General features: G+C 43.0%; 1 protein-coding gene across 1 annotated transcript in view; it reads left to right on the forward strand.

The window, feature by feature from the left end:
* Positions 1–25884, forward strand: part of LOC144953806 (immunoglobulin superfamily DCC subclass member 4-like) — a 336924-nt gene that overhangs the window by 196170 nt on the left and 114870 nt on the right. The window contains exons 7-10 of the mRNA XM_078884448.1: positions 7175–7353; positions 10461–10689; positions 15496–15660; positions 19514–19651. Coding sequence (XP_078740574.1) covers positions 7175–7353; positions 10461–10689; positions 15496–15660; positions 19514–19651 — 711 coding nt within the window. The remainder of the gene's footprint in view (positions 1–7174; positions 7354–10460; positions 10690–15495; positions 15661–19513; positions 19652–25884) is intronic.

Genomic DNA, 25884 nt, shown 5'->3' on the forward strand with positions numbered 1-25884 from the left:
TACGTAGCTAATCGTGATCATTGGAAGTGTGGAAGAAGGACAACAAACTCAGGATAAAAAGGCGTTCTCAAGAAATGAGTTTTCAATCTAGATTTAACAGTGCATTGAGGTCAGTGGCTAACCAACATTGGAAGGAAGAGCATTCCAGACGGAATACAGAGTCTTTCTCCATGGTATATTATAATGGCACAAATATCGATCCTGTAACCACCTGCAGAGAGAACTTGAACACAAAATTAAAACAGCAGGGCTCTCATGTTGCGAGACCGGTAATGTGTTAGACTGGTCAGCGGGAGGTATGGGATAGGTCAGTATCTGTGGAAGAATCCGTGGAGACAAATGAGCGAATAAGACACAATGCTAGGTGGTCGTGTTTTAAAAAAAACAAATCTCTGCACACAATTCAAAAGCAGCAAGAAATCCAAACTACAGATTTATGTAATGATACCGTACTATATTTGACTCATTCAAAACGAGTGTATTGAAATGGATTCCATTGAAATGCATTACTTCGTGTGAGGTAAAAACATTTTATTTATTGTTTCATGTGCACATCGATAATTGAATAATTCGTATCGTGCATAGTTCAGCAGCACCTGGATAGTTCCGTGCAGTAATGGCACCACGTGGTGAGCAGACAATTGCTTGCAAGCGTTAGAGCGCATTAGGCAACTCAGGCAACAATGCTTGTATGGTCTGTGTGCCTGGGAGAACAGAAGGTGAGATGAATGAAGCTTGCTGGTGCTGTCATCAGAAGCAGGCCCGGCTCCTCTCGGATGGAAGGGCCACTAGAGCTGTCGAGTGGGGTGCCACCATAACAGTGATAGATGGTGAAGGAGCGTGAATTTGTGCGGGGCAGGGGGGGGGCAGGGGGGGCTGGGGGGGCAGGGCCCACCCCAGAACCGCCCTTGCACTGACTTTGTTCGGAAGGCAGAATGGACACATTTTTTTAAAAATGTTGTTGTGTTGGTGCAACTGCAAGGTGTGTGGATTGATTGGTCTGAGGAAATTTAAAATATGGGCTGAGCGACGAGCCACTTTTGAGCCAGGATGCAAGCAATCTAGATTTGAAGTTTTCGTGACTGCAGGGATCCATACTCTTTGGTTCTTTCGGTAAAGTCACGTAGGTATAAAATAAAATAAATTAAATTAAGTCACCTACGTGACTTTTCCGAAAGAACCAAAGAGTAAGGATACAAGCAGTTTGAGAGCAGCATCTTACGAGAGCAGAGGACTCTCACTCATAGCCACTGTTGGAGACTGCGGATTCGGGTAGCAATGCTCCCTTTTTTGTGGGATGAGTCTCTGATATCGCCTTCATCACTGAAAGGCGAGAAGGAAACACCGGCCAATGAAGCTTCAGATTGCAGATCAACTGCCTTCTGATCAGGGTTAGAGCAAAGAGGTCGAGACCACCATCAGTGCAGTGTTCTATAGTATGTGCCTATTTGCGACGAAGTTCTTCATGCAGAAACAGTGATTTTATCGTGCTCCTTTTGAGTGATAGCCAGACATCCAGAAAACTAAAACTCAATGTTTCTTCTGCCGAGAAAAATAAAAAAATAAATGAGAAAACAATGGCAGGTCGTTATCACAAATGGATGTCTTTGCAAGATATTTTCAAGTAAATGATCATGAAATAATTTAGGATGGATGCATTTCAAACAAAGTGCTCACAACTCAGCCGTGAAAGAGTCACAAGGTTCATCAGATGTTGAAAGCGGCCCATCTTTTAGCCTGCGAGAAGACGAATCGGCAGCTGAGGATGAAAATCCGAATCCGGACTTGGTAAAAAAAACCTCATTGAGGAGCCGAGCATAGAAGGACTGGGCTTGCCTCTCTCACGACAACTATGGTGCTCGCTAAACCGCACTGGAACACAATATGAGAGATGCGCTTACACCTTCCACAAACGTAAGATCAAAGAATCGCCGAAATTCGACTGTGGCGATGTCCAAACCGTCAAACGCATCGTCGATAAATGTGCCAAACATGCAATGTCCTGGCAATGCAGCTGTGATCCATACAGCACCTATTGCCTCCTTGGATTGGTTGAAAAACGTATAATTCACCACTATAACACATTTCAAAAGCATTGCTTTTTTATGTTCGTACGAAAGAAGAAGACTCTAAGTTGATGGGAATTCCCTCAAAATTACAAAAAGTTTAAAAATAAATATATTTTTTAGTATCCAATGTGAATACGGTGAAAATAGGCCACCCAACCTATTCAAGATGGACTGCTCTTGCGCTACTGGATCCAGTCAATGGATGACAAAGTAAAGAGTAAAGTGTAATAACTCAGAGAGATTGGGTCCAAGTTTTTACGTAAATTTAATTATTATATGAAATGCACTCTCAAGCTGTAGATACAAAATTTATTACTCCCTTCTGCTCTTTAGAAGGTCCATTACAATAATGTGTCTGTGACATGGAAGAGCCAATATCTGCTACAACACAGATTTTCAGCGTTACTATACAGCTCTCAGATGTGTATTCGGGTTGTACTGTGTGTTGTTTGGCATGAAGTCCAACGTTTCGCTCCAAATTCTGGGAGTTTTTTTTGCATTCCTGAAGAAACTCCCATCTTCTTAATGTCAAGCAAAACGTCCGACATCGTGACGAACAACACGCAGGTACAACCTAGCAGTACATCAAACTAACTTTTTCAATCTATATTTATACACCGTTGCAAATTCAGTAATTCCAATGTTCTTTTTCTTTTACATTCATCGTGGTGATATGTTTATTCTGGAATCACACTTTGTCTTTGAATTGTATTAAATGCACAGACACGGTTAAAGGACACCATCCCATGGACATTGGCTAAGTTTCACCCCTGGAAACAGACTTTGTCTTTGTATTTCACAAAACGCATAGACATGGTTAAACGAGACCATCCCACGGGCATTGGCTAGGTTTCATACCAGACAATCCCTCTCCCATTCCCCAGCTCATTGCTTGGCTCACCATCCGCACTCTCTGTGGTCCCTTGCTTGCATCCATTGCCCTCTCTCTGTACCTGACCCTCCTACCCCACTCAAAACCAAAAGATGACAACACTACCCCATGATTAATTGCAAAAAAAGTTATTTTTGCAAGATCCTAGCTCTTACATTAAACACATTTTCCTATTGTGCTATGTCACCAGTGCGAAATGGATTTAATAATCTCAAGGAACAGAGCCCAGGTACCGTAGCATTTCATCTGGGCAGCAGGCTGTAAGAATGCCATTAGGTGAATTTAATGCAAAGGAAAATAATGTGTCCATTATTGACCACCTAGCAAATAAGGACAAATCATGGGATGGCAGATTCACCCTGCTTATATTCTGTGGTTACTTATACAGTATCATGAAGTAAAGTTATATTATTATCTGGATACAATTCCGAAATATTTCTCCAAAGCCATATCACTAGAAGGGAGAAAATCACCTCTTGATGATGCAAATATTCATTGATAGCAAATAACATTTTCCAACTCAAGTACCAAACTTATTGCCAAGCAGCTCGTGATGATAGTTTTGGATGTTCAGTTGTAGAATATACTTTATCCTTGCTCAATAGCTTAGTTTCAAAACCTTGAGCAAAACAATTGCCTTCATCGACTTTCAATTCAGTCATGTCACGTGTAGCACATTGAACATTATGCAGTCATATCTGCCTTGGTGTAGGGATAGATACTTATTGTCAGTTAATAAAATAGCATAGCAATTGTGGACACATACTGGACTCTGGCCAATTAAATAACTTCGTTTGCCTCACTGACTGTTTTGTGAACCTGAGGAAGTCCAACACTATCACTGTTAGTCTGAATACTGATCAGAGTTTTAGTGGTCAGAATCTCTAAAATCCATAAAAATATTTAAAAGGCTAAGGATATGTTGGTTGGTATTGAGTCATTGTATGATGGTGCAAAGTAATGTCGTATGCCGATTTCATGGTAGTAAATGGTATTCGTGTAAGCAAACGCAAGTTTAAAAGACTGCCTTTTTTATTGCCTCAATAAGATGTTTTTGCAAAGCCTTAATTAAGAACTCTTGTGCTCTGAGGCAGCAGAGGTTCTCAACCAGGCTTCGCCAACCCCTAATGGGCCACATTCACCATCAAGGGGGCTACACAAGGTCAAGTGGTCCATAAGGATAAGCATTAGAGGGTCCATGGAAAAGAGTAGGGCTCGTCACAATAGCAACTGACTCTCTCCTCTCTACTGCTGCTCGGCTGGTCAGGTGACACATGGTGGTATAGCCGTCCATTCATTACATATCATCTGCACTGCCAACTATGAAATTACTACACTGCCTACTGTCGGGGGGTCCATGGTATTTTCAAAGAAGTCCCTAGAGAGATGGCAGCCCTCATAAGTTTGCATTAGCCTTTGGCTGACCTCCCTGCTTCCGCAGCCTGTTGCCCCTTCACCACACCCAGCACAATGTTTTACGAATATTTTGACATTTCGGAATATGAGCTGTCTAGCCCTTATAACTGAACGCTGCGATGACAAGTTTTAGAAACTGTAATATGTTTGACCCACTCAAAAAAAATCAAAGCAGAGTTTTGTTCTCATATATTGATATTTTCCAATTGTACATTTTGACTATTTGGATGACGATATATTTTAACCCGCAGGTAAGGTCAATGTTCATATATTTTTTACTCAGTGCCCTACAAAACCCCCAAAAATAAACATTTGTGTGTCGAGAACATTCGTGACATAGCTAGCTTCTCGATCACTTTGTCACAAACATGTTTCTCATATACATGTAGATGACACAGTGAAACTCCATTTACCTGCAGCCTTCTTATCTGTGACACTTGCCATCTGCTGTGTCAAGCAACTCTGCAAATCATCTCCTTAACCATGGAGTGGCTCTTCCTTTTCTTCATTAATTCACAGATAATAGGAAGAATGCAAACACAGACACGATTCCCATTATGTTTTTTTTTTTCACGGATAAGAGAAATTGGAAAATACCCACGAGGCCAAATTCCGCAAGGGGTCATTTTGTCTCTTAAGATGAAGGTTGTTATGTGATGATAATGGTTTAAATGACAGGTGGTGGTGGCACACTATGGAGGTGAGGGTCGGTGGATCACACATACAGTATGTTGTGAATGTCCCTCCCTGTGAGCATTGAGGTGCCATACCCCTGGCCTTCCAGAAGGTTGTACAGCAAAAATGTGGATTCTTGTCTGTTCCGTCTGTATGGGTTAGAGTGTTTCCCCATCGCATGTTTAGTGACATCGGGGATGTCACTGTATGGTGCCGGCCCGGAAGGGCCGTGCCGTTCGATGTTCCTACATTGTGGACAGCACCGTGTGGGTGGCTGTGTGTAATACCAGCCCTAGCGGGGCTCGGCGAGCATTGGGATAGTGCGGGCACGACGCACAGCGATTGGTGGGGGCTCCCACGAGGGGGAGTGGGTGAGCGTCAGACCAGGGGCAGGGTTGCCCCGGGCCATGGCAATCTGGTTGACCCCGTAGACACGTGATCCGGAGAGTCCACACAAGGGGCCCCAGGAGGGAGGGGGGCTAGTGGGTGATCACGTGTCCGGGGAGAGCTCTTTATAAGGATCGAGAGAGTACAAGAATGCTCGAAAAGGCAGGCGGGGCCGAGGGCGGAGCGGCCCCGAGCGTAGGGGGATATAAGGTGGGTCCCTGAGAGGGACCGGGGTCGCTGAATTCCACAAGCTGGAAGCTCAACATCAGGAAGCGGGAAGCTCTACGTTTCAAGCTGAAGCTCGTTGTCCTACGAGGCAACCACGTGGTCGGAGACACGAGTGAGGGTCCGACCCTTCGTAGCAGTAACTCCTCTGTATAGAGTAGTTAGCTGGGTGGTCACTACCCTAGGCTGTATCTGGTGAAGGCGCAGTTACCCCTTATGTTACGTGTTACAAATAAAAGTGTTGCCTCTAAAAGGAACAACGTCTGTGACTCAGTTGGACTCACTATACATGCTTTGGTTTTCTCCAGGTGCACTGATTGGTTTCCTCCCACATGTAAACACTAATAGGCCAATAACAACTTAATATATAGAGGACTGCAGAGCTTGATGGGAAATTTGGTACCAGCTCAGCTTCTGACTATCGTTCCCGCTTGTCTGTGGTTCCTGACGGCTCTCAGTCGTTCTCTCTCTCGAAAGTCAGCGGACACTGTGCGCATTACGGGTTGAAAGTATTCTTATAAAGCAACTTTATTGGTTATGGGAATTAAGACATTTAGACCCCTGAATTGTTTGTTACCTCGGGTGCTGTCAATGTCTGTTAAGTTTGGTTGTCTCTTGGAGAGATTGGCTCCTGCCATTGTAATGTGGAAATCCTCCCACTAGCTTAGGACTGTGAGCAGAGATGAGCATTTTTCAATGCTCATTTGAGCATGGAGACATTTTGACTTAAAAAAATAACAAAAGTACAGTCTTGATTTAAAGCTTTCGTGACTGCAGGGATTCATATTCTTGGTGCTTTCGGTAAAGTCACGTAGAAGGGAAATAATAAAATAAAACATATATATAACAATAAAAATTCTCACGACGTTTCGACTGCAACACAAGAAATCATCATCAGGTGTGAAATCCACAGCAAGTCAAAACGTCGTGAAAATTTTTATTGTTTTATATATTCTATGATTTTATTATTTCCCTTCTTCGTGACTTTACTAAAAGAACCAAGAATATAAAAGTACAGTCATTAATTCGTTTTTTTCTGGAATGTCCACCGCATACAAACGCACGTTGTCATGGGAACTGGATAAGTTTTCTAACTTGACAAGAATAAGAATCGACTCGAGAGGGCCTCTCGCACCGTGCCCCAAGAAGCAAAGATTCTAGTGGGTAGCAACCAGGGACTGTACTCTTTCTCTGCCAATATTGATGTTTTTGTATTTTGTTTTTTTGTTGCTGTGCTCACGCACCACTGATCTCCCTTGTAAAATGGCCAGGAAACTGGCTAAATTGGATCATCCGTACAGCAAATCAAATGAACTCAAACTTATATTTCAAGAGCCCTTTAACAGATTGACCCATGGACTAATAGCTTGTCCGTATAGCTTGTATAAACTCAATTTTCCGATTTGCACCTCGCCTTTGTTTTACATTTCTTCGTTGTCCTGTGAAATATCGAGAGCAAAACAAACCACGTGTAAAATAACGAACGTTAACGGATGTGATGTGAGGACAGCGCCTCCGACCATCACGCAGCACCCGGAGACGAGCACGCAGATGCGCGCCAGCACGGCCCGCTTCCTGTGCAGGTCCTCGGGGCAACCCGTGCCGCGGCAGCGATGGCTCAAGAATGGGCAGCCCGTCGTCTCCAACGGGAGGGTGAACGTGCAGAACGGGAACCTCATCATCAACCAGGTCATTCACTCACTAACTCACTCACCCCCCACCCACCCACCCTCCATGCCTTTGCTCGGCTCCGTAACTCCTCCACACGCATCGCCGGGCGTGTTGCTGGTGGTAATGCACTCGTTGTGTTCTACGTATACATTGTAATCCATCGTATCTGAAGTCGAAATACAGTTGTCCGTGTTATTCAGGGTGACGTGAACACACTTGACAGGAGGGCAGCAAGAAGGCTTCTGTCTCTCATCCACTGAGCATGCAGTAAACCACTGCAGTCTGCACTCCTTCATCTACTACACGAGCTCTCTCCTGAAGCCCTCTCATTGCTATCAGACCTCGGACATTGGCATTGAGCTCGTGCACACATTGGCAAACGTAATAATAGAATGCATTGTATCAGCAAACCTTCTCTCTGCTAGTATATGTGAACGTATGCCTCTTACTGTTATTCTGAGACCCCCTCCTAAGATTAATAGGCTGCGATATTGCTGCTATTGTGGAGTTCTTGCAGTGTACAGCAGGATTTGAGTGCCTACTGATAACTTTTCAATATCATGGCTGGGTGATCTAATAAAATTATTTAAATTTAAACAGATGACAATATTCAAACCTAGTGGCCAGTATTATTTCTGCTGCGAATGTCTATGGCAGTTTAAATATATAAAAGAAAATTGTGCCATTATGGGCTCAGGTAAGTCCTAGGCCTTCCTTTTGTGGAATTAACATTTTAATTTCAGGCAATCGTCACACTTTAAACAAATAAGTAATCCTATAAAACTACTTTGCCTAATCTCCTCCATGTGTTTCTGTGCAAGAGATTAAGTGAAGCCTAATTACATTCCTCCAATCCGTGGTATCCCAGAAAGGTCATACTCGGGGCTTCGTCGTGTGACCTCCAAGTAATGTGGAGGAGGTCGCACAAGTCCGGGACTCAATTTTGTCCACCAAGTCTTCCTTACAGAGACACCTGTTTGAATTCCACGTGAGCGAGCCCTGTGCCCAGACATCACCCAAGTTTAGGAAATGGTTTCGTTTTATTGAGTGGTCACCAAGGGGAGCATTATCCCAGGCATTTTGGGGGAGCGGTAGTGTAGTGGTTAGTGCACTGCACCACACATCTGGCGTCCTGAGTTCAATTACAGCCGCGAATATTTAAACCGGTCATGGGCCTCCGTTAGGTCGACTCAAACTCAAATGAGTACCTGGTGCAATGTATACACATTGCCACTCTGGAGACAAATGCTGCAGGGCGTGGCACTGGCCATCCTCTTCCTCGTGTGCTTTGCCAGCATTCATAGGTTGTTTGCAAAACAGCACTTACCCAAAACGTCTATTAAGTCTATAGGGGGATCTTTGTCTTTGTTGTGTGTATGCATGTACGTTGGAAGTAATGTTTATTAGGTATCTATCCATAGTTAAATACTCAATGTACTTATCTAATATTTTCTGTAAATTGCTGTACATAGAAGAAGTGGGAAGTGTGCAGATATCGTCACGGTCCAGACAGTTGCATTGAGCAAGCTTGATATTTTATTCGTGTTCATACGTGTTACTCTACGTGTCTAGAAGGCGGTCATTGCGCTGGTTAATTGTTTCATGGATGTAGCAGAAATCGTTTTGCTTTACATTTGTTGGTTAAATTGACAGAACATGGGAGAAACTCATAAAAGTGTAATGGCTAACACGGACAAGCAGTTTAACTGTGAGGCATATTACACGAATAATGAAACGTATAAATGGCAAACAGAATGGGACAACAGCCCGTAAATTCAACAGCCAGTTAAACAGAGACACATTTTAAAATGTGTTTACTATGTACAGTAGAGGATATAATTTTTCAATATTGTTATCTTTGAGGACTAGCAGATCCATGAATCTTGTCGTTATCTGAGAACGCCTGAGGATTTACAGATAATTTTGATGATGAATAGAAAACTTCCAACAAGCACTCTATCACAGCCTAATTGAAGTTTCACACGATGGCAAGGTGATCCAGTGTTTGCTCGTGATGTCTGCACTATGTCATACATCACGCAGGATACAGCACTGGGTTTCCACTAGGGGTGTAATTATTAGAGTTGCACCGAATAGCACCTCTTACTTTTCAGCACAAAATCCAACACCCTATATAGGTATTCTACAAATCCGAATTAGAGGCTGAATAGAATGAATATATATTTATTGAATAAAGTGGCACGTCTCTCTGTCTTCACCTGTATGCCTAATTTTGTGTTTCTGTCTCCACCTGTCCCCCCTTTCGATGTGTCTCTCTGTCTCCCTCTGCATTACTCTTCATGTCTTCATATGTCTCTTTGTTTGTCTTGCTTCGTGTCCCTCTATTCTTGTATCTGTCTCTATGTCTCCCTATCTCTCTCTCAACTCTGCATCTCTTTCACCATCATCTCTGTGACTCATGCAGCCAGCTATGGCTACAGGGTTTGGCGGTACATGTTGTTTATGTTGTTTATTGTGAAATTTCGGTCACAGTTCCTATGATCACTGTTACATTGCTTATGGCTTTATTTTGGTGATTTCGAAAAGTTTTTTGGTTTGGCCATGTTTGTTTGTTTGTTGCAGTACGGAGTTAGACTGATGGCTTTAATCTAAGTTGTTTTGTGGTTGTTGTTTGACTTGTATCCCACTGGGATTTTTGCACACAGCGTTGGTGTACGTTGCTTTTTCTGGAAGACTTTGCAGTTTTTTCCTGGATTTTTTTGTTTGCGCATAGTCACTTTAAGATGTTTTCTTGTTCATGTTTTTGTTTTTTGTTTTTTTCCGGTTGCACCCGAATCAAGAGCCGAATGGCTCACAGGGCTATACCAAACAAATGAAACTGAAACTGAAAACTGTCTCATCCCCATCTATATATATTAATTTGTGCTTACCGTAGTTGTTATCATTGCTGCGTGGGGAGACTTTCATCCAGCAGTGGATTGACAAATGGCCGCAAATAAAAAAAAATTCGTTCACACATGCTCAGCCTTTAAAACATACACCGAGGATATACCATCGTCGCTAGCGAATAGATCACCTCGTGGCTCGCAGCACCTTTCCGCCGTCAGCACGGGAACACGCATAACCCATTTGAACGATCCTCGCCGTGCGCGCGTGCATTGCAGGTGAGGGCAGACGATGCTGGCTACTACCAGTGCATGGCAGAGAGCCCGTTGGGCAGCGCGTGTGCCCTCGCGGTGCTCAAGGTGAGCGTGCTGGAGAGCCTGCTGTCGCCGCCTCACCACCTCACCGCCTCCTCGCTCTCCAACACCTCCGTGTTGCTGTCATGGGAACGGCCGGTGCAGCACAGCGAGCGCATCATCGGCTTCTCTCTTCACTACCAGCGTGCGACAGGTCCATGCACGCCAGCCTCTTGGCACTGACGGCTCCGTGCCCGATATGCGAAATGCAGGAGGAGGCACACACGTTCGTGAAGAAGGGCAGTGGGCGTTACCTTTGTAAGAAGTCTCCAACCCAGCTTAAATATACGCTGCCAAGCCTGGTGGTGCCCATTCAGACGCTGTCTTTCCGACAGACCTGTTCTTCACCTGATGACGGCTGCTTGTGTTGTGGCCGAAACGTCGTGAGAATTATTTTATTATGTTGTATTTTTATTATTTTATTATTTCCCTTCTACGTGACTTTACTGAAAGAACCAAGAAGATGAATCCCTGCAGTCACGAAAGCTTTAAATCGAAATTTAAGTCTCTCTACCTTTTCGAGAGACTTATTCCGGAGGATGAGGCTTATTCCGATGAGAGTGACTGTACCCTATGCCCTTGTCGATTAGTTATCCTGCCTTTGTTGATGAGCAGGGTAAGTGCCCATTGTGAATACGCACCCCGTTGTCAAGGATAATCTTCATACAACCGTCATATATAGTGAGATGTATAGCTGGGCATAAAAAAGTATTTGTGGTAACATATTTCTGAAAAGTAAGGGTATGCGAGGTATCACACTATGTTAAACAAAGTTGTGCCAGATATGACAAGCAGAAAATTGTTATATTTTACGTAACTACCTTTAATTACAGACTTGAATGTTCTTCCACTAAACAGGAGTGCGAAGAGAGCCATTGAGGAGTAATATAGCAGCCAGCTGCGTTGAGGCAGCCAAATGAATGAAATTTAACAAGGATGAAATTGAAATTGAATGACATTGATATAAATATTTCAGTCCTTTAAAAAGTGTAAAAGGTCTTAGACATTCACAATTCAGCAGATTGGGTGCATTGCTAATTCCTGGTACAATATACTGTCATGGGTGTTGGAATTAAATTGTTTAATCTACCGTTACCGATAGAATATCCAGACATTTATAATATAGTTCACCACTAGCAAGAGTGTTCCATAGCACCGCATAATAGCTTGTTTGAGTGGCTGTGCTTTCCTTTTAGCTATCGGACACAATGAAGTTAAAATATGTATTTTATGTGGTGCTTTCTTCACCAGCACCACTACATTCACTCAGTCAGGATTACAAAATAATGGCAATTTTGCCAAATATTTCACTAATGACATATTTAGTTATACACTGTTTTTATTTCACCCATTTTTATTGACAATCCTAATAGATGTTCAATATCTTCTTAATAATCATGTCTTCCCAGCATCAGAGTATTGGTACAATTTGCTGATGATATCATGGACATCAGACGTGTAAGTAAATATAAATAAATGACATCACGTACGGAGACGAACTGCATTTGGAAATGGAATTCTGCAATTTTTATTTTATTTTATTTGACCCTGTTAATTTCCAAGTGAAATGTTGTAAATGCAATCCTAAGTAGAAATACCGATAAAAACGAGGTGGCCTGGGTGGCTTTTAAAGGTCAGGATGCTAAGATTCTGCTTTTCAATCCAGGCAGCCTCCTCTGATTAAGCTGGGTGCTCATGCATAACGAGTTGTTGGATCTCTCTGACAGTTACCCATGGCTGCGCACACACAAAAATCACATAAAATGTGTTTTTTTTAACTTAATTTAGCTACATTAGAGCTCAAAGAATTAAACATATCAAGGTTGACTGTCATGCAATTGCATAATTTACTAATTTATGGAAAGAGAGAGAAAATAAAAACAATACAAGTGTAGTGGAATAACGCGCGCTGGGGTTTGCAAGCGGTGTGCATGCATGTGCGAGTTACGGACAATGAGGTCGCATCGGGACGACCAGGTGTGGCGAGAGGGAGCAGCGGAAAGGAGACGGCCAATGAAGATGCATGGCAGTGATTGACTGCCTGCAAATGCAGGCGCAGAACAGGCGCCAGGTTGACGGGAGATTGAGGCGATAATGGCGGAAGCCACGGGCGTGAGGCATCGGGAGGTCACCAGCTTAATTAATGAGGAGTTAATGAGGATATATACGGGAGCGTGAGAGAGAGTTGTTGAGTTGGTCGGAGTGAAGACAAGAGGGGAGAGAAGAGAAGTCCCAAGCCCCGCGCTCCACACCTCGCCCTCTCCAGCGGTGATGGCTAAACCCGCACTGGAGGCAAGGGCGAGGTTGGAGAGACGAGGATAGAACAGGCCAGCAGTACAGAAGCTAGCGGAATCCTAAGTGTGAGTGTAAGAAGGCTAGCAGTAGAGAAGCTAGCAGAGAGTATATCTAGCAGTGGAGAAGCTAGCAGAGTATATAGCGGAAGTCTAGCAGTGGAGAAGCTAGCAGAGTATATAGCGGAAGTCTAGCAGTGGAGAAGCTAGCAGAGTATATAGTAGAAGGCTAGCAGTGGAGAGGCTAGCAGAGTATATAGCGGAAGGCTAGCAGTGGAGAGGCTAGCAGAGTATATAGCGGAAGGCTAGCAGTGGAGAAGCTAGCAGAGTATATAGTAGAAGGCTAGCAGTGGAGAAACTAGCAGAGTATATAGTGGAAGGCTAGCAGTGGAGAAGCTAGCAGAGTATATAGTAGAAGGCTAGCAGTGGAGAAGCTAGCAGAGTATATAGTAGAAGGCTAGCAGTGGAGAAGCTAGCAGAGTATATAGTGGAAGGCTAGCAGTGGAGAAGCTAGCAGAGTATATAGTAGAAGGCTAGCAGTGGAGAAGCTAGCAGAGTATATAGTGGAAGGCTAGCAGTGGAGAAGCTAGCAGAGTATATAGTAGAAGTCTAGCAGTGGAGAAGCTAGCAGAGTATATAGTAGAAGGCTAGCAGTGGAGAAGCTAGCAGAGTATATAGCGGAAGTCTAGCAGTGGAGAAGCTAGCAGAGTATATAGCGGAAGGCTAGCAGTGGAGAAGCTAGCAGAGTATATAGTAGAAGGCTAGCAGTGGAGAAGCTAGCAGAGTATATAGTAGAAGGCTAGCAGTGGAGAAGCTAGCAGAGTATATAGTGGAAGGCTAGCAGTGGAGAAGCTAGCAGAGTATATAGTGGAAGGCTAGCAGTGGAGAAGCTAGCAGAGTATATAGTAGAAGGCTAGCAGTGGAGAAGCTAGCAGAGTATATAGTAGAAGGCTAGCAGTGGAGAAACTAGCAGAGTATATAGTGGAAGGCTAGCAGTGGAGAAGCTAGCAGAGTGTATAGTAATAGGCTAGCAGTGGAGAGGCTAGCAGAGTGTACGGTGGGAAGCTATCAGAGTGTGTAGTGGTAGGCCAGCAGCGGAGAGAGCGAGGCGAGCGGAGCGTGGCAGGCAGGCTAACAGTGGAGAGGCTAGGAGAGTGAGAGAGAGAACAGGCTAGCAGAAGAGAGGCTGAGAGAGAGAGAGCGGAGCGAGCGAAGCTAGCGCAGCAGACGACCAGCACAAGCGGGACAATCACGACGGAGTTACGGGGTGTCGAATTGAGGAGTTCTGTTAAAAAAAAAGTGACACAGGAGGGAAAGAAGAAGTTGTCCGAGTGAAATAAAAAGACTACACAAGTAATATAAATTACCTTATGGGCTGAATGTAGATTATCAACGAAGTGTACCTGTTCAACAACATTTGGCTTATGCCCTGTGCTAGTTAAGCTAATTAAAATTATATTTAGGAAAACTGTAAGAGCCATTTAAGTGAATTCCCTGGCTCATGCATCAACAACAACAAAAATCCCCAGTCAGGAATCTGAACTGTTGGGACAAGAGTGCTGTGATTCTGCATCCCAGGATCTTGTTAAACACAAGAGAGCAGAGCTCGTGAGAAAAATGAATGACTCGCTCAGCACTCTATTCGACTGCCTTGGCTCTTTCCGTTCCTATTGCTGACACACCAACACCAGATGCTTACGTTCATTTGCTGAATTGACCTTTTGCCAATTATAGCTTCAAATATTGAAATGCAAGGCCAATAATGTAACCTGAGTTGCAAAAAATAGTAACACACAGTAGACACACAGATGCGCGCACATGCAACATACTTGAATTGAAACATCAACAGTAATACTGAAAAATAACAATGTTACATTCTTGCCCTTGCTTATCAGCAGTGAGAGTCTTTTCTTACCTGTCATTGGCCTATTGTTTAATCAGCAAAACATAACCACCTAGTTAGGTGCTCATCATACTACCATAGCATTATTCATGTATTGCAAGATATGTGTCACTCTGCTAATCAGCAAAGTAGTGTGATGATATGCGATACACCAACAAAATGAAGATGATTTTGTCAGATGTCAATATGACCTGGAGAGCAAGCAGAATACACGTCTAATGGAACTCTTGGTTGGTTGTGATTTCTCATGAGAGACACCTATTTATGGCCTAATTACAATATTTTAAATATAATTATCACGCTAAAGATGTATTAAACGATTTTTCACTTCATTGTAATTATACAATTTTGCATGTCTTTTAAACTTCTTTCGCACTGTACGTAGCCAACCGTGCCGACCGGGATATTGAAAGACGTTTACGTGTTTATTGGGCATACGCCTGTTAATTCGTGAATGAATACGATTTGAGAAGTGAGAACCAAGAGATTTGAGAACCAAATGTACGAGAGCCCCTGTGCGTATGGTCGCGTTCCTGTGAACACCGTTGCGGTGGCGCGGGAGCGGGCAAGGCACCGCCGAAGCTTGCGGTACATCAATGGCCATTCATTCCAAATTGGCTTTTTTTCCCATCAAGTCACATACTTGTCACAAACCCCCCTTTTGTTATAAGGCGCGCACACTGTCCGTGCGCGGACGACGATTGCACACGATCGCTGTTGATCGCCTCGCCTCACCGTGTTGACCGGCCGTTTTCCCGTTGCGCAGGAATCAACAACAAAGAATACCAGGAGGCGGTGAATAATGACACGACACAGTACCTGATTGAAGACCTGGAACCCAACACCAATTACACCTTCTATGTGGTCGCCTACTCGCAGCGTGGGGCGAGCAGCAGCTCGGGGTACCTCGCGGTGCACACCCTGGAGGGAGGTGGGTCTCCTTGCTGGGACGCGCGCAATTAAGGATGATAATTTGTGTCAGGCGCACCGCTTACAATTCATTGTACGCTCCCAATTTCTCACATTGCCACGGATGCATTGTTTGCACATCATGCACGTGCTGCTCTTGCGAATCGTCACAAGCGTAAATTCTCAATGCGATCAAGCAAACCATGAACTGTGCAAGGCTTACATCAATGTCAATGTATAAATTAGTATCAATTAAATCGTTGGTGTAGGTGAAGATGTTATATGGTTAGAACGCCTCTTACCTGCGACTATCTCATCAACGAAAACCTGTTATCCTCGGGGGGCGTTAGATCTACGAGTCTTCTTGTCATCTATAGAATCCCATGGATTCGCATGCATAGGATTCTCAGAGTCCATAGCTGTCATCGCGGCCACGGTGAAGTTTCTGTGCTGTGGTGGGGAGCCTGTTTGTCTTGTCCGGGCTGTGCGTGTCACATTACACGTGGAACATCTGGCACCCTGTAGGGAACGGCTATTAGTTGTGACAACCTCTGCTACATCGCCGGTAAGAGACTACCCACTGTACTTAGCGTGCAGCATGATCACAAACCAACTCGGGTGCTTCACAAAGGGCAATGCAATGACTGCTGCATTTTAAAGAGCAGGCGGGCTGCAATAATTCTAGATTTGAAGCTTTCGTGACTGCAAGGATTCATACTCTTTGTTTTTTTCGGTAAAGTCACGTAGGTAAAAAAATAAAATAAATGAAAACAACTAAATTAAATCAGCGCTTAAGCGGTTGTGCTTTCGCTACGTTGTCCCCACCTGAAGAAGGACGCTTGTGTTGCGCCCGAAACGTCGTGATTTAATTTGGTTGTTTCCATTTTTTTTTACCTACGTGACTTTACCGAAAAAAACAAAGAGCAGGTAGGCTGCAATACTTTGAAGAAGAGATTTTTAGAGGCTACATTGCAATATAACTTTACATGATACATATGATATGAATGAAACAATACACAACATGCATGTGTTCGCTTAACATACAATGCACGTAAAGTCACGTAAATAGGTTCAAAGAAAATAACGCAAAAATACGACGTTTCGATCGCAACACAAGCAATCGTCATCAGGAGAAAAAAGAGCGAGAAAGCAGCTGAGGCGGGCTGTTTTAAAGGTTTGAAATGGGTGTAGCCCTTTAAAACAGCCTGCCTCAGCAGCTTTCCCCGCTCTTTTTCTCCTGATGACGATTGATTGTGTTGCGATCGAAACGTCGTAGTTTTTTTGTTATTTTTTCTTATTTTCTTTGAACCTATCTACGTGACTTTACCGAAAGACCCAAGAATATGAATTCCTGCAGTCACGAAAGTCAAGATTTATACAATTCACGATGAAATTGAGCAGTTTTCTAGAGACTCGGGTAACCTATGCAGGAAGCATGGTTAACCCCTGAATGTTCACAGTATTTAATTCACGCTCAAAGATGATCCAATGATTAACTATATCTCATGGTTGTATAAATAGTCAAAAGTTAACTACATAGAGTATGGCAGATTAAAGTCTGAACCAAAATAAATGTGAAATGTTGAGTTTGATGCTAAAATATTCTGATTAAGACAAGTCGAGACTGATTCTCAATATGAATTACATTACACAGTTGCATGTGACAAAACACCAATGCACTAAAGCATTACGTCACACATTTTATCTTTCGCACGGTGAAAAAGTCAAACAGGCAAGTCAAAATGAAGTTACATTGAAATGTTCGCACAGGAAATGAGCCGTTTCTTAAGCCTCCTATGCATGACAGAAGCAACCAGTCCAATGAAGTGTCCAGTTCTGTGCATCTCACCAATGGCAATGACTGGGCTCCTTCCTGGCGCTCTATCTTTCCCTCACCCCAAATAACCCCATCGCTTAGGCTCTGCGCCATCTCTCATCCCGCCCCGATATATTCAGCCACTCCACCGTCCACTTCAGCTCTGCTCTCTCGGCCTCCCCACCCCACCTGCCCAACGCATTGCCTTCACACCCCCCCCCCCTAGCCATGGGGCTCCACCACTCCCCCCCCCCCCCAGTGTCTTCCTCCCCCTTGCGCTACGGTGCACCCATCAGCGCGACGAGCCAATCCAAAAGGTAGCAACCCTAGCCGCTAGCAATTTGAGTTAATCCGTGTTTTCAGCACACAGTGAACCCCCCGCCGCTCCTTTGAATGACGTGAGAGCAGACGGTGATACATGGCAATGGCCTGCAAACGTGACCAAAGAGTTTTAGAATCTGTAACTGTTAACCAAGCACCAAACAGCTCAAAAGCAAGAGAGTGCTTTAACTATGTTATCCAGCCGCATTACCTCTGTATTAGCGATGCCATCAATGTCGGTGGTATCAGTGGAAATAACAAGTATCGTGCTCAGTCTGCTTAGCAGACAGGGCATATGGTGAATGGGGTGCTTGAGCATGGTGTGACAGGGTGCATGAAATTGTCCATTGCCCATGGACAGACAAAACAAATGGCAAGTCAAATGGTTAGACAGGTTCTCCAGGTCAATCTTGCAAATTATACTTATTGTCTCAATGGGTTTTCACGTGGACATTTAAAGACTACTGGCCCGAAGGCCTATTAATACTCACGTCACATCACATATCATCAAGGGCAACCGCCATATTTATGCTAGTTTAAGGCCTCCTTATACTGATACCACCAACGTTGATAATTTGGAGATACAATTCCACTCCTCTGCCCCTGGGTGGGTCTTACATAGAGTAAAAACAAAGACTTTTAGGGTATGAGTGATGCAAATGTAAAGACTAATCAATTGCTAGTTTATTTAATTTATCTATCTTACCAGGTAGGGCCCACTGGGCTATACAGCTCTTTTTTCAGAAGCGACCTGGGCACGAATGATAGCTCAATGAAGTGGCTTATCACGTGGACATTTATAGCAGCCAAATACTCTTAAATGTGGAGAGAAAAACCAGAGGACCCGGAGAAAAATCCATACAACCACAGGGAGAACATGCAAACTCCAAATATACAGGCATCACGGTCGAGATCGAACCCACGACCTCCTGAATGGCAGGCGAGGTAGTTAACATCTCGCCACCATTATGCAGCCCACGGTTGGCCGTGGGCAGCATAACTGGTCCCCAAAACATGACGTATTATTGTTTCATTGTTCTCTGCAATGTTTTGGTTTTATGTGCATGCTTATCTGTTGGTTGTGGTTGTCGTGGCATTAAAATATAAAAAGGCATATGTGTTCTATGCACTCCTAATGTGGGGTGTTTGTTGATCCACCAACAGATGATTTGCATGTTTTTTTTCGGTGGGATTCTACTAAATTGATTCACAAAATGATGTCAATCGTAATGATATCCATATTAAGCCAATGACCAAATCACCTGCAATGTGCCTGATCTTACGTCTCGCAAGCTAAGCAGGCTTTTAGCTTGGTGGTATGATTTGGGCAGCAAAGGGTAGTGTTGCAAATACCATTGTTTTAGGGTATCTCTATGCTCCTCGCATTCTCAAACCGACACTGACCGGCATGGTGAAGTATGGTCTAACAACCCGAATTACACGGCGTGGGCAGGTCTTTATACAGCAGTGTTAAATAAACAAAACTCAACACATTTGTCAATATTTTTTTTCTTGTTAATTCTCCTTGTGCATCACTGGCAATGTAACATTATCAATGTATTTGTTTGTATCCAGCAGTGGATTGACAAAGGGATGTGCATCTAGAACAAACAAAAAATATGTCTATTTCATGCTCTCGTAGAGAAACCTGAAGCTATTCTTTTGGCGTCTGGAACTAAAGTTTTGTCTCAATTGCCGCCTGTTCACCCGCCACGAATCTCACCCCTCCTCCACGCAGTGCCGATGGGTGCTCCCCACATCTCGCTGTTGAGCAGGAGCGCTAACAACATCGCTGTCACCTGGCTACCCCTGAGCGGCGAGCTGAGCCGAGGCCGCGTCATCAAATACCGCGTTGAGTACTTCAGCCAAAGTGAAGGTGAGCGCATGCGGTCGCGCATGAAAATGGCTTGCACCAACGCAGCTGGAAAGCGTGCCTTCATTTACAGGGGTGCGCATGCATGGATCAACCGCGATGCAGAAAAGCGCACGCACTTTTTTTTATCGGCACACTAAATGGGCATCTAGGGCCAATTTGTGTGCTTCGTACTTTGGTAATGTAACAATTTTATTTTCTGTTTTAAGCTGTGATTTTTACTGGACTCAACTTCCCCTGTACATTTAGCAGACCCCTCCTAAACCTCCTTCTGTTCCTCTCTTAAAGCTCACCTCTTCTCTATCGCTCATATTCATCCTCTTCCCTCATCTCGCCCCTCCACTCCTTCAGTTCCCTACCCTTTAGTGATCTCTAACTCGCCTCTATCACGGTCACTCATTCTTCAATCCGTGTATGCCCCTGCCATCTAAACAGTGCCGGATTTAGGCATATACATAAGTAGGCTACAGCTTAGGGCCTCACTTTATGAGGGGCGTCTACATGCTAAAAATAAATTATCGTTCGAAGTTTCAAGTTTTACGTAATTGGTTGAAAAATGAAGGAGATAGAGGAAACAAAGACTCTCTAAAATGTAATTTTCATTCCAATATGACAACAATATACAGGCATTCCTCGATTTATGAACCCTAAGATTGACATAGCTTAGGGCCCCAGCATGTCATAATCTGGCCCTGCATCTAAATTATCCTGTTTTGTAACCGTTTTTTTTCTTTGTCAAGCGCCTTGAGTGAAGGCGCTCTATTAATCTAAAATTAGATTAGATTGTAGTATTGTAATTGGTTCTCTAACTTGTTTTGTTGCTGCTGCAGCTACATTTTTAGTGAATTTAACCAGAGTACCTGTGAAATTATACGTTTCAAATGGGATTTCTTTCCTGGTTAAATATTTAAAAAATATATATATTAATTTCAAAAGAAGGAGTGTATCCATGAGCCCTTCCCACACCATGGCTATAGAAGCGAAACTCTACCATTTTTAAAATGTATGTAAAGCTTCCCTTGATAATTTTGCAGGACCATGGCAGACACTGCATCATTACCCTTATCTCTGCAACAAAACCTTTGAAAGCAGGACTTGTATACGAATGCATGTCGAACTTATTTCGCACCATATGTAGCCAACCGTGCTCATCGGAGGTGCGCATATATGTACTAGAAATTCAAAAGCGTCTGTGTCTATAAGTATTGTACGTATTTATTGTATGGGATTTGGGAATTCCTGTTTGAAAACCATTTGTCAGAGACGCCATGAACTATTTCAACATAATCAGACACCCTTTGCAAGCGAAACAATGGCACTTGGGAAATCTTGTGCATGATGTTCTGGAACATTCAGAACTAGCCTCTTTACACTTGCATCTGTTCTGATTTCCTAAAGAAGCTCTATATGTGAAGGTGGTTTGATAGTGACTTGGCTGCGAACACGGTGGTGCAGTCATAGCTAAAGAATCAAGCACGAGACTTCTGTGCTGCTGCATTAGGAAACTTGAAAAGTATTTGGGCAAGTGTATATTAGTAGACAGTGACTGTGGACAGTGTAATGCTTACAAATAAAAAAACAATAATTTACAGCACATTGTCAATCCACGACTGAATGACGTCATCTGCACACTGTAAGTCATGTATTTTTTCTTACCACGCTTCACCATACTGATTGGTGCGTAGTGGTGAAATGGGAGCCCTGTACTGGTTCAGATATCACTCGCCACTCATGGTGGCCATGGCAAAGGAATTGAACTCAGTTTGCTGGGTTCATAGCACGGTGCGATCGACACTGTGCCACTACTCTACCGCTCTACCCATATCACCTTAACAAACCATCAGAATTCGGAAATCCACTGAATGAGGAAGACCTCCCCATACCACCACCACGTCTCATGGTCTTGTGATTAACTAATCTAGCCACATGATAGGAATTAATTCTTACATTTCCTCGTTGGAAGTCCTGTCACATGTGTTCCATTCCTTAGCTACCGTTCTATTATTATTCTTGACCACCATTCATCATTCCTTCAAGCAGCATGTCCTACCCAAGCCCATTTACTTTGCTTTATGGTTGGACATCATTAATCGATGTATGTTCTCTAATCCATGTGTTTCTCTTTATTCTGTCTCTCAGTGTAATTCCAGACATGCATCTCTCCACATTTATTTGCACACTTTTCAGTTTTGCGGTCCTTATTTTCACGAACGTCCATGTTGAGGAAGCATATGTCATAACAGGCAGTACACACCGATTCGAAAAAAAGTTGTACGATTCATGCACATTGTTACGCTACCTTTCATTATCAAGTTCAGCTTTTTATAAGCACCTCATGTCGTCTGCCTCTTTATCTCATCATTTGGATCCCAGTTCGTGTTCATAGATGTCCGAGGTATATATACTCTGCTCTGTTTTGCAGTTGTTTCCATCTGACAGATACTTCCAATTGTTTTGCAAACTTAATTGTTACACATGACCTTTGTGTTACTTATCCTGAGTCCAACTTTGCAACCTGCTCTATTAATTTATTCTTACACATGTCCTTGGAAAATGATTTTCGTCTCTTCACTTACCGAAACATCCTTATTGGTCTTTCAAGCATGTGCTCATTCACCATCATGGGAGAAAAGTGTTTACAAACAATATATTGTTTGAATAAAAATTAAGTATACATTTGAATAATAAATCTGTCTCATTTAACGCTGTAATTTTTAAAATTGTATTTAGCCTATATGTATATGTACTGCACATGGCATGCAAATATAAAAGTTGGAAATTACCATAAAGGCCTTACTGAGCAACATGAAATAGGCTCGTTTTTAATGGGAGATGGGTTTTATATGCAATTAATGCTTAGTATTGACCTCATAGGTAACACCTGCTTCCATAAAACATGCATTTTCACTTATGAGAAATACTATGCGGGTATATGGATATTTTATATAATGCTCAGATTTGTATAGAACAATGCAATCGTGGAATGCAGAGTAATTTCTGTTTTAAAACATCGGTCCGTAAGGATGCGATCTCTCAAGCAAAATCTGTTCATCCTGTTTCCCGAATTGCTACCGGAAATTATAATGCGAGAGTTCTATTCGCCACTGTTAATCACCTTCTGAATCCAGGTCAACAGCTTAATTACTTAATCTCTGCTTATCATTGCAATTCACTGGAACATTTTTTTTCCTTCTGATAAAATCACCCGCTATTCCCTCTCAATTACTGCAAACACCAACGGTCCCTCTTCCTCCTGATTTCCAACCACCTCTTTTTAGGGCACAGTGTTAGCTGAGTTATCTTATATCATTTTTTCTGAACTCACCACGCTCATTGCCAGGTCTCATTCTACCCACTGCACTCTGTACCCTTTCCCCGCATTATAACTCGGGAAAAACTTTGCTCCCTTGGTCCCATTGGTTTTAGATATGCTCAACAGGTCCATCAAAACTGGTATAGGTCTCTTCATTTTAGTGATTCGCTTACCTTTCCTATACTTTGCACTGCCATTGTGTTTTTGTATTTGTTGTTGTAATTTTCTGACCCACAGGACATATGTGAAAAAGAGCTTCATAGCTCATCAGATTCCTCCAGTATATTAATAAAGATTCTGATTCTGTAGATGGAAGTCGTAGCACCACTTTTGGCCTAGACACGGAGCTCACCAGCAGTTTTCGTACAATTTGAAATATTCAACATTAATTCGCAATGCTTGAGCGTGCAGTGGCCACACGGTTTCTTCACCATTTGTCCTTTTTATTCAGGTTTTTTACCTGTATACAGCACCCAGAAAGCTCTGATCAGGGTTGCCAATGATTGACCAACATCTGCAGACAAAAATTTTTCCAAGCATTCTCGTTCTGCTTGATCTTAGCACAGTTTTTGATACAATTGATCACAGCATTTTATTCGAGTGGTTGGAACTCATGATGGAAATCTCAGGCTCCGCCTTACAATGGTTCCGTGTGCAAAATGTCACTTTGGGCAGTTTTAGATTTTCTGATAGTCGGGTTGTATACGGCTTCCCTCGGGAATCTATGCTTGGTCCTACTTTTTTTTTATCATCGTCACTCTTAGTTGTAACCTAATTTTCTTCAACTTAACGGTGATAAAACCAATGTCATTGGCTCCCCCCACCTGCTGTCCCTTCAGTCTGGTGTTCGAAAGTCAAAACGTCAAACTATTGTGCCCTAATCAGCATAAACGTGCCCCAGGCTTCGAACCCGAGCTGACCACGGGGCTTCTGTCCACACGGCACACAGGCTCTGCAATTCCCTGCCCTTGGAGGTCAGGAACTCACAGTCGATGGAGACTTTTAAGTCCAGGTTGAAGACCCCACCTATTTAAAATGTCATTCCCTCTCTCTCTCTCTCGTTCTCAAACTTGTCCCTTTAGCCTTTCTGTCCCTAGTTACTTCCCACTTATTTCCCTCCTTTACATGCATGGCTCTCTGAGATCAATTTTTTAAGGATGCCTTAAACATGTGTAGAGGAGTAAAATGGGGACGTGACGTCAGGTGTGCCGTTCAGTGCGATGACGTCACGTCTCCTAGGGTACTTAAGGGATACCCCGTGACGTAAGCGGGGTCACTGTGGGAACGGGTAGAGTAAGAAGGGTGAAGAGGGAACCAGGGGTAGAGAGAGGGATTGAATAGTGAGTCTGGGGAGAAGCCGGTGGTAGCCGTAGAGGTGCTTCTCTCTCCGGTCGGTGGAGTCGGCAGAGGCCACGATCCGACACGAGAGAGAGAGACTGGAGCTAGCCGGCAGGGACCCGGACTCAGAGTAGAACCCCTAGCCCCTGGGAGTTGTGTACCCTTGTGTGTTATTGTTAAGCTTTAATAAACCCTGGCGAAAGCCCATAACTTACCTCCGTCTCCGAGTACGTCCGTCGGAACTTCTCTACACATGTAAATGATTATTATCTTCAAAACATATATTTGTATGTCATGAAGAAATATATTGTTTAGTGCATATTTGTAAGATAATAAATGGTACCTAGTCATTCTTGAAGTTTATCATAACGAGAGGATAATATTTCTCTCATGGCTATGCACATTTTTAAGTGACATGTCCATGTGCCAAATAAAGAAATAATTATTAACTTCACAGATATCTGGCCTTCGGCATCAATAGTTGTTCGCGGAGTCCATATAAAATGTGTTGGGCCAATTACTTTTGAAGAATGAATGTGGAATACAAAAAGGGAGGCCTGCTGAATGGCTGATGAAATTCTGAGCGAAAGTTAATTAGGAAAGCTTGTGTTACGTGCGGCAGCGCTTGCTACGGCATTGACCTTCGGCCGACACACGCTAATTGCTGCTGCGCCATACAAAACACTAAAAGGTTTCAGGTGCACTGAGTGGGCTAATTGAACTATGGAATAACAAAGGGGAAAGCAAGCATTAAGAGAATTGCATTCAATCCACCATTCCATTCGCTTTCAGAAGATGTTTTTTTTCACCCATTTCAGTGGCACCTATTATATCATAAACTGCATTCTGTGTTGCTGGGTAAGCATTTTTAAAGGTCTTACAGCAACAAAAAACATCGGTAATTGCAGTGCCTTTGACTATGAAAAATATGCTTTGATAATTTTTTTTATCTATAATGCACAACAAAACAAAAATTTCACCTTAAAAAAATTCTCTAACATAGTGTTGTTGGTTTTAAGAATGTATTATGAAAAGAATACTTAATTTAGTGCGAAGATTGGACCTTAAAATAGCAGATACATCAATAATAAACATACGTGGTGGTGTAAAATGTTCCGTAAATGTTCATTTTCCTTGGTGCACATATTTAAATGCCAACAGTGTGGTCGCACTGGCTGCACGAACATTATCTTTATTTGGAAGAAATAATTGAGATATTTACCAAGAAATCACATAACGCTATCGCCGCATGCCATTCAGTCATATATGCTAGCCAGCGTTTTAATTTGTGCCTGAGATAGCCACCCGCCAGGGACCGCATCTCCATGTTCCCTTGTCTTGGTTGGACATGTTTAACTTGCTCCGCGAGCAATTATCAGGAAAAATACTGAGCTCATATTAAATCTGCACCCGTTACAGCGGGAATGGAACATTACGTCTCCTTAAAAGTGTAATAAAGGAGACGGGTTTAAAATGTTTTTCAGGTGTAGACGCACACACTAATTTTTACTCTTTGTTTTTTTCGGTAAAGTCACGTAGGTAAAAAATTTAAATAAATTAAATCACGACGTTTCGGGCGCAACAC

The sequence above is a fragment of the Lampetra fluviatilis genome, chromosome 3 (assembly GCF_964198595.1).
Source record: "Lampetra fluviatilis chromosome 3, kcLamFluv1.1, whole genome shotgun sequence".
Lineage (NCBI taxonomy): Eukaryota > Metazoa > Chordata > Hyperoartia > Petromyzontiformes > Petromyzontidae > Lampetra > Lampetra fluviatilis.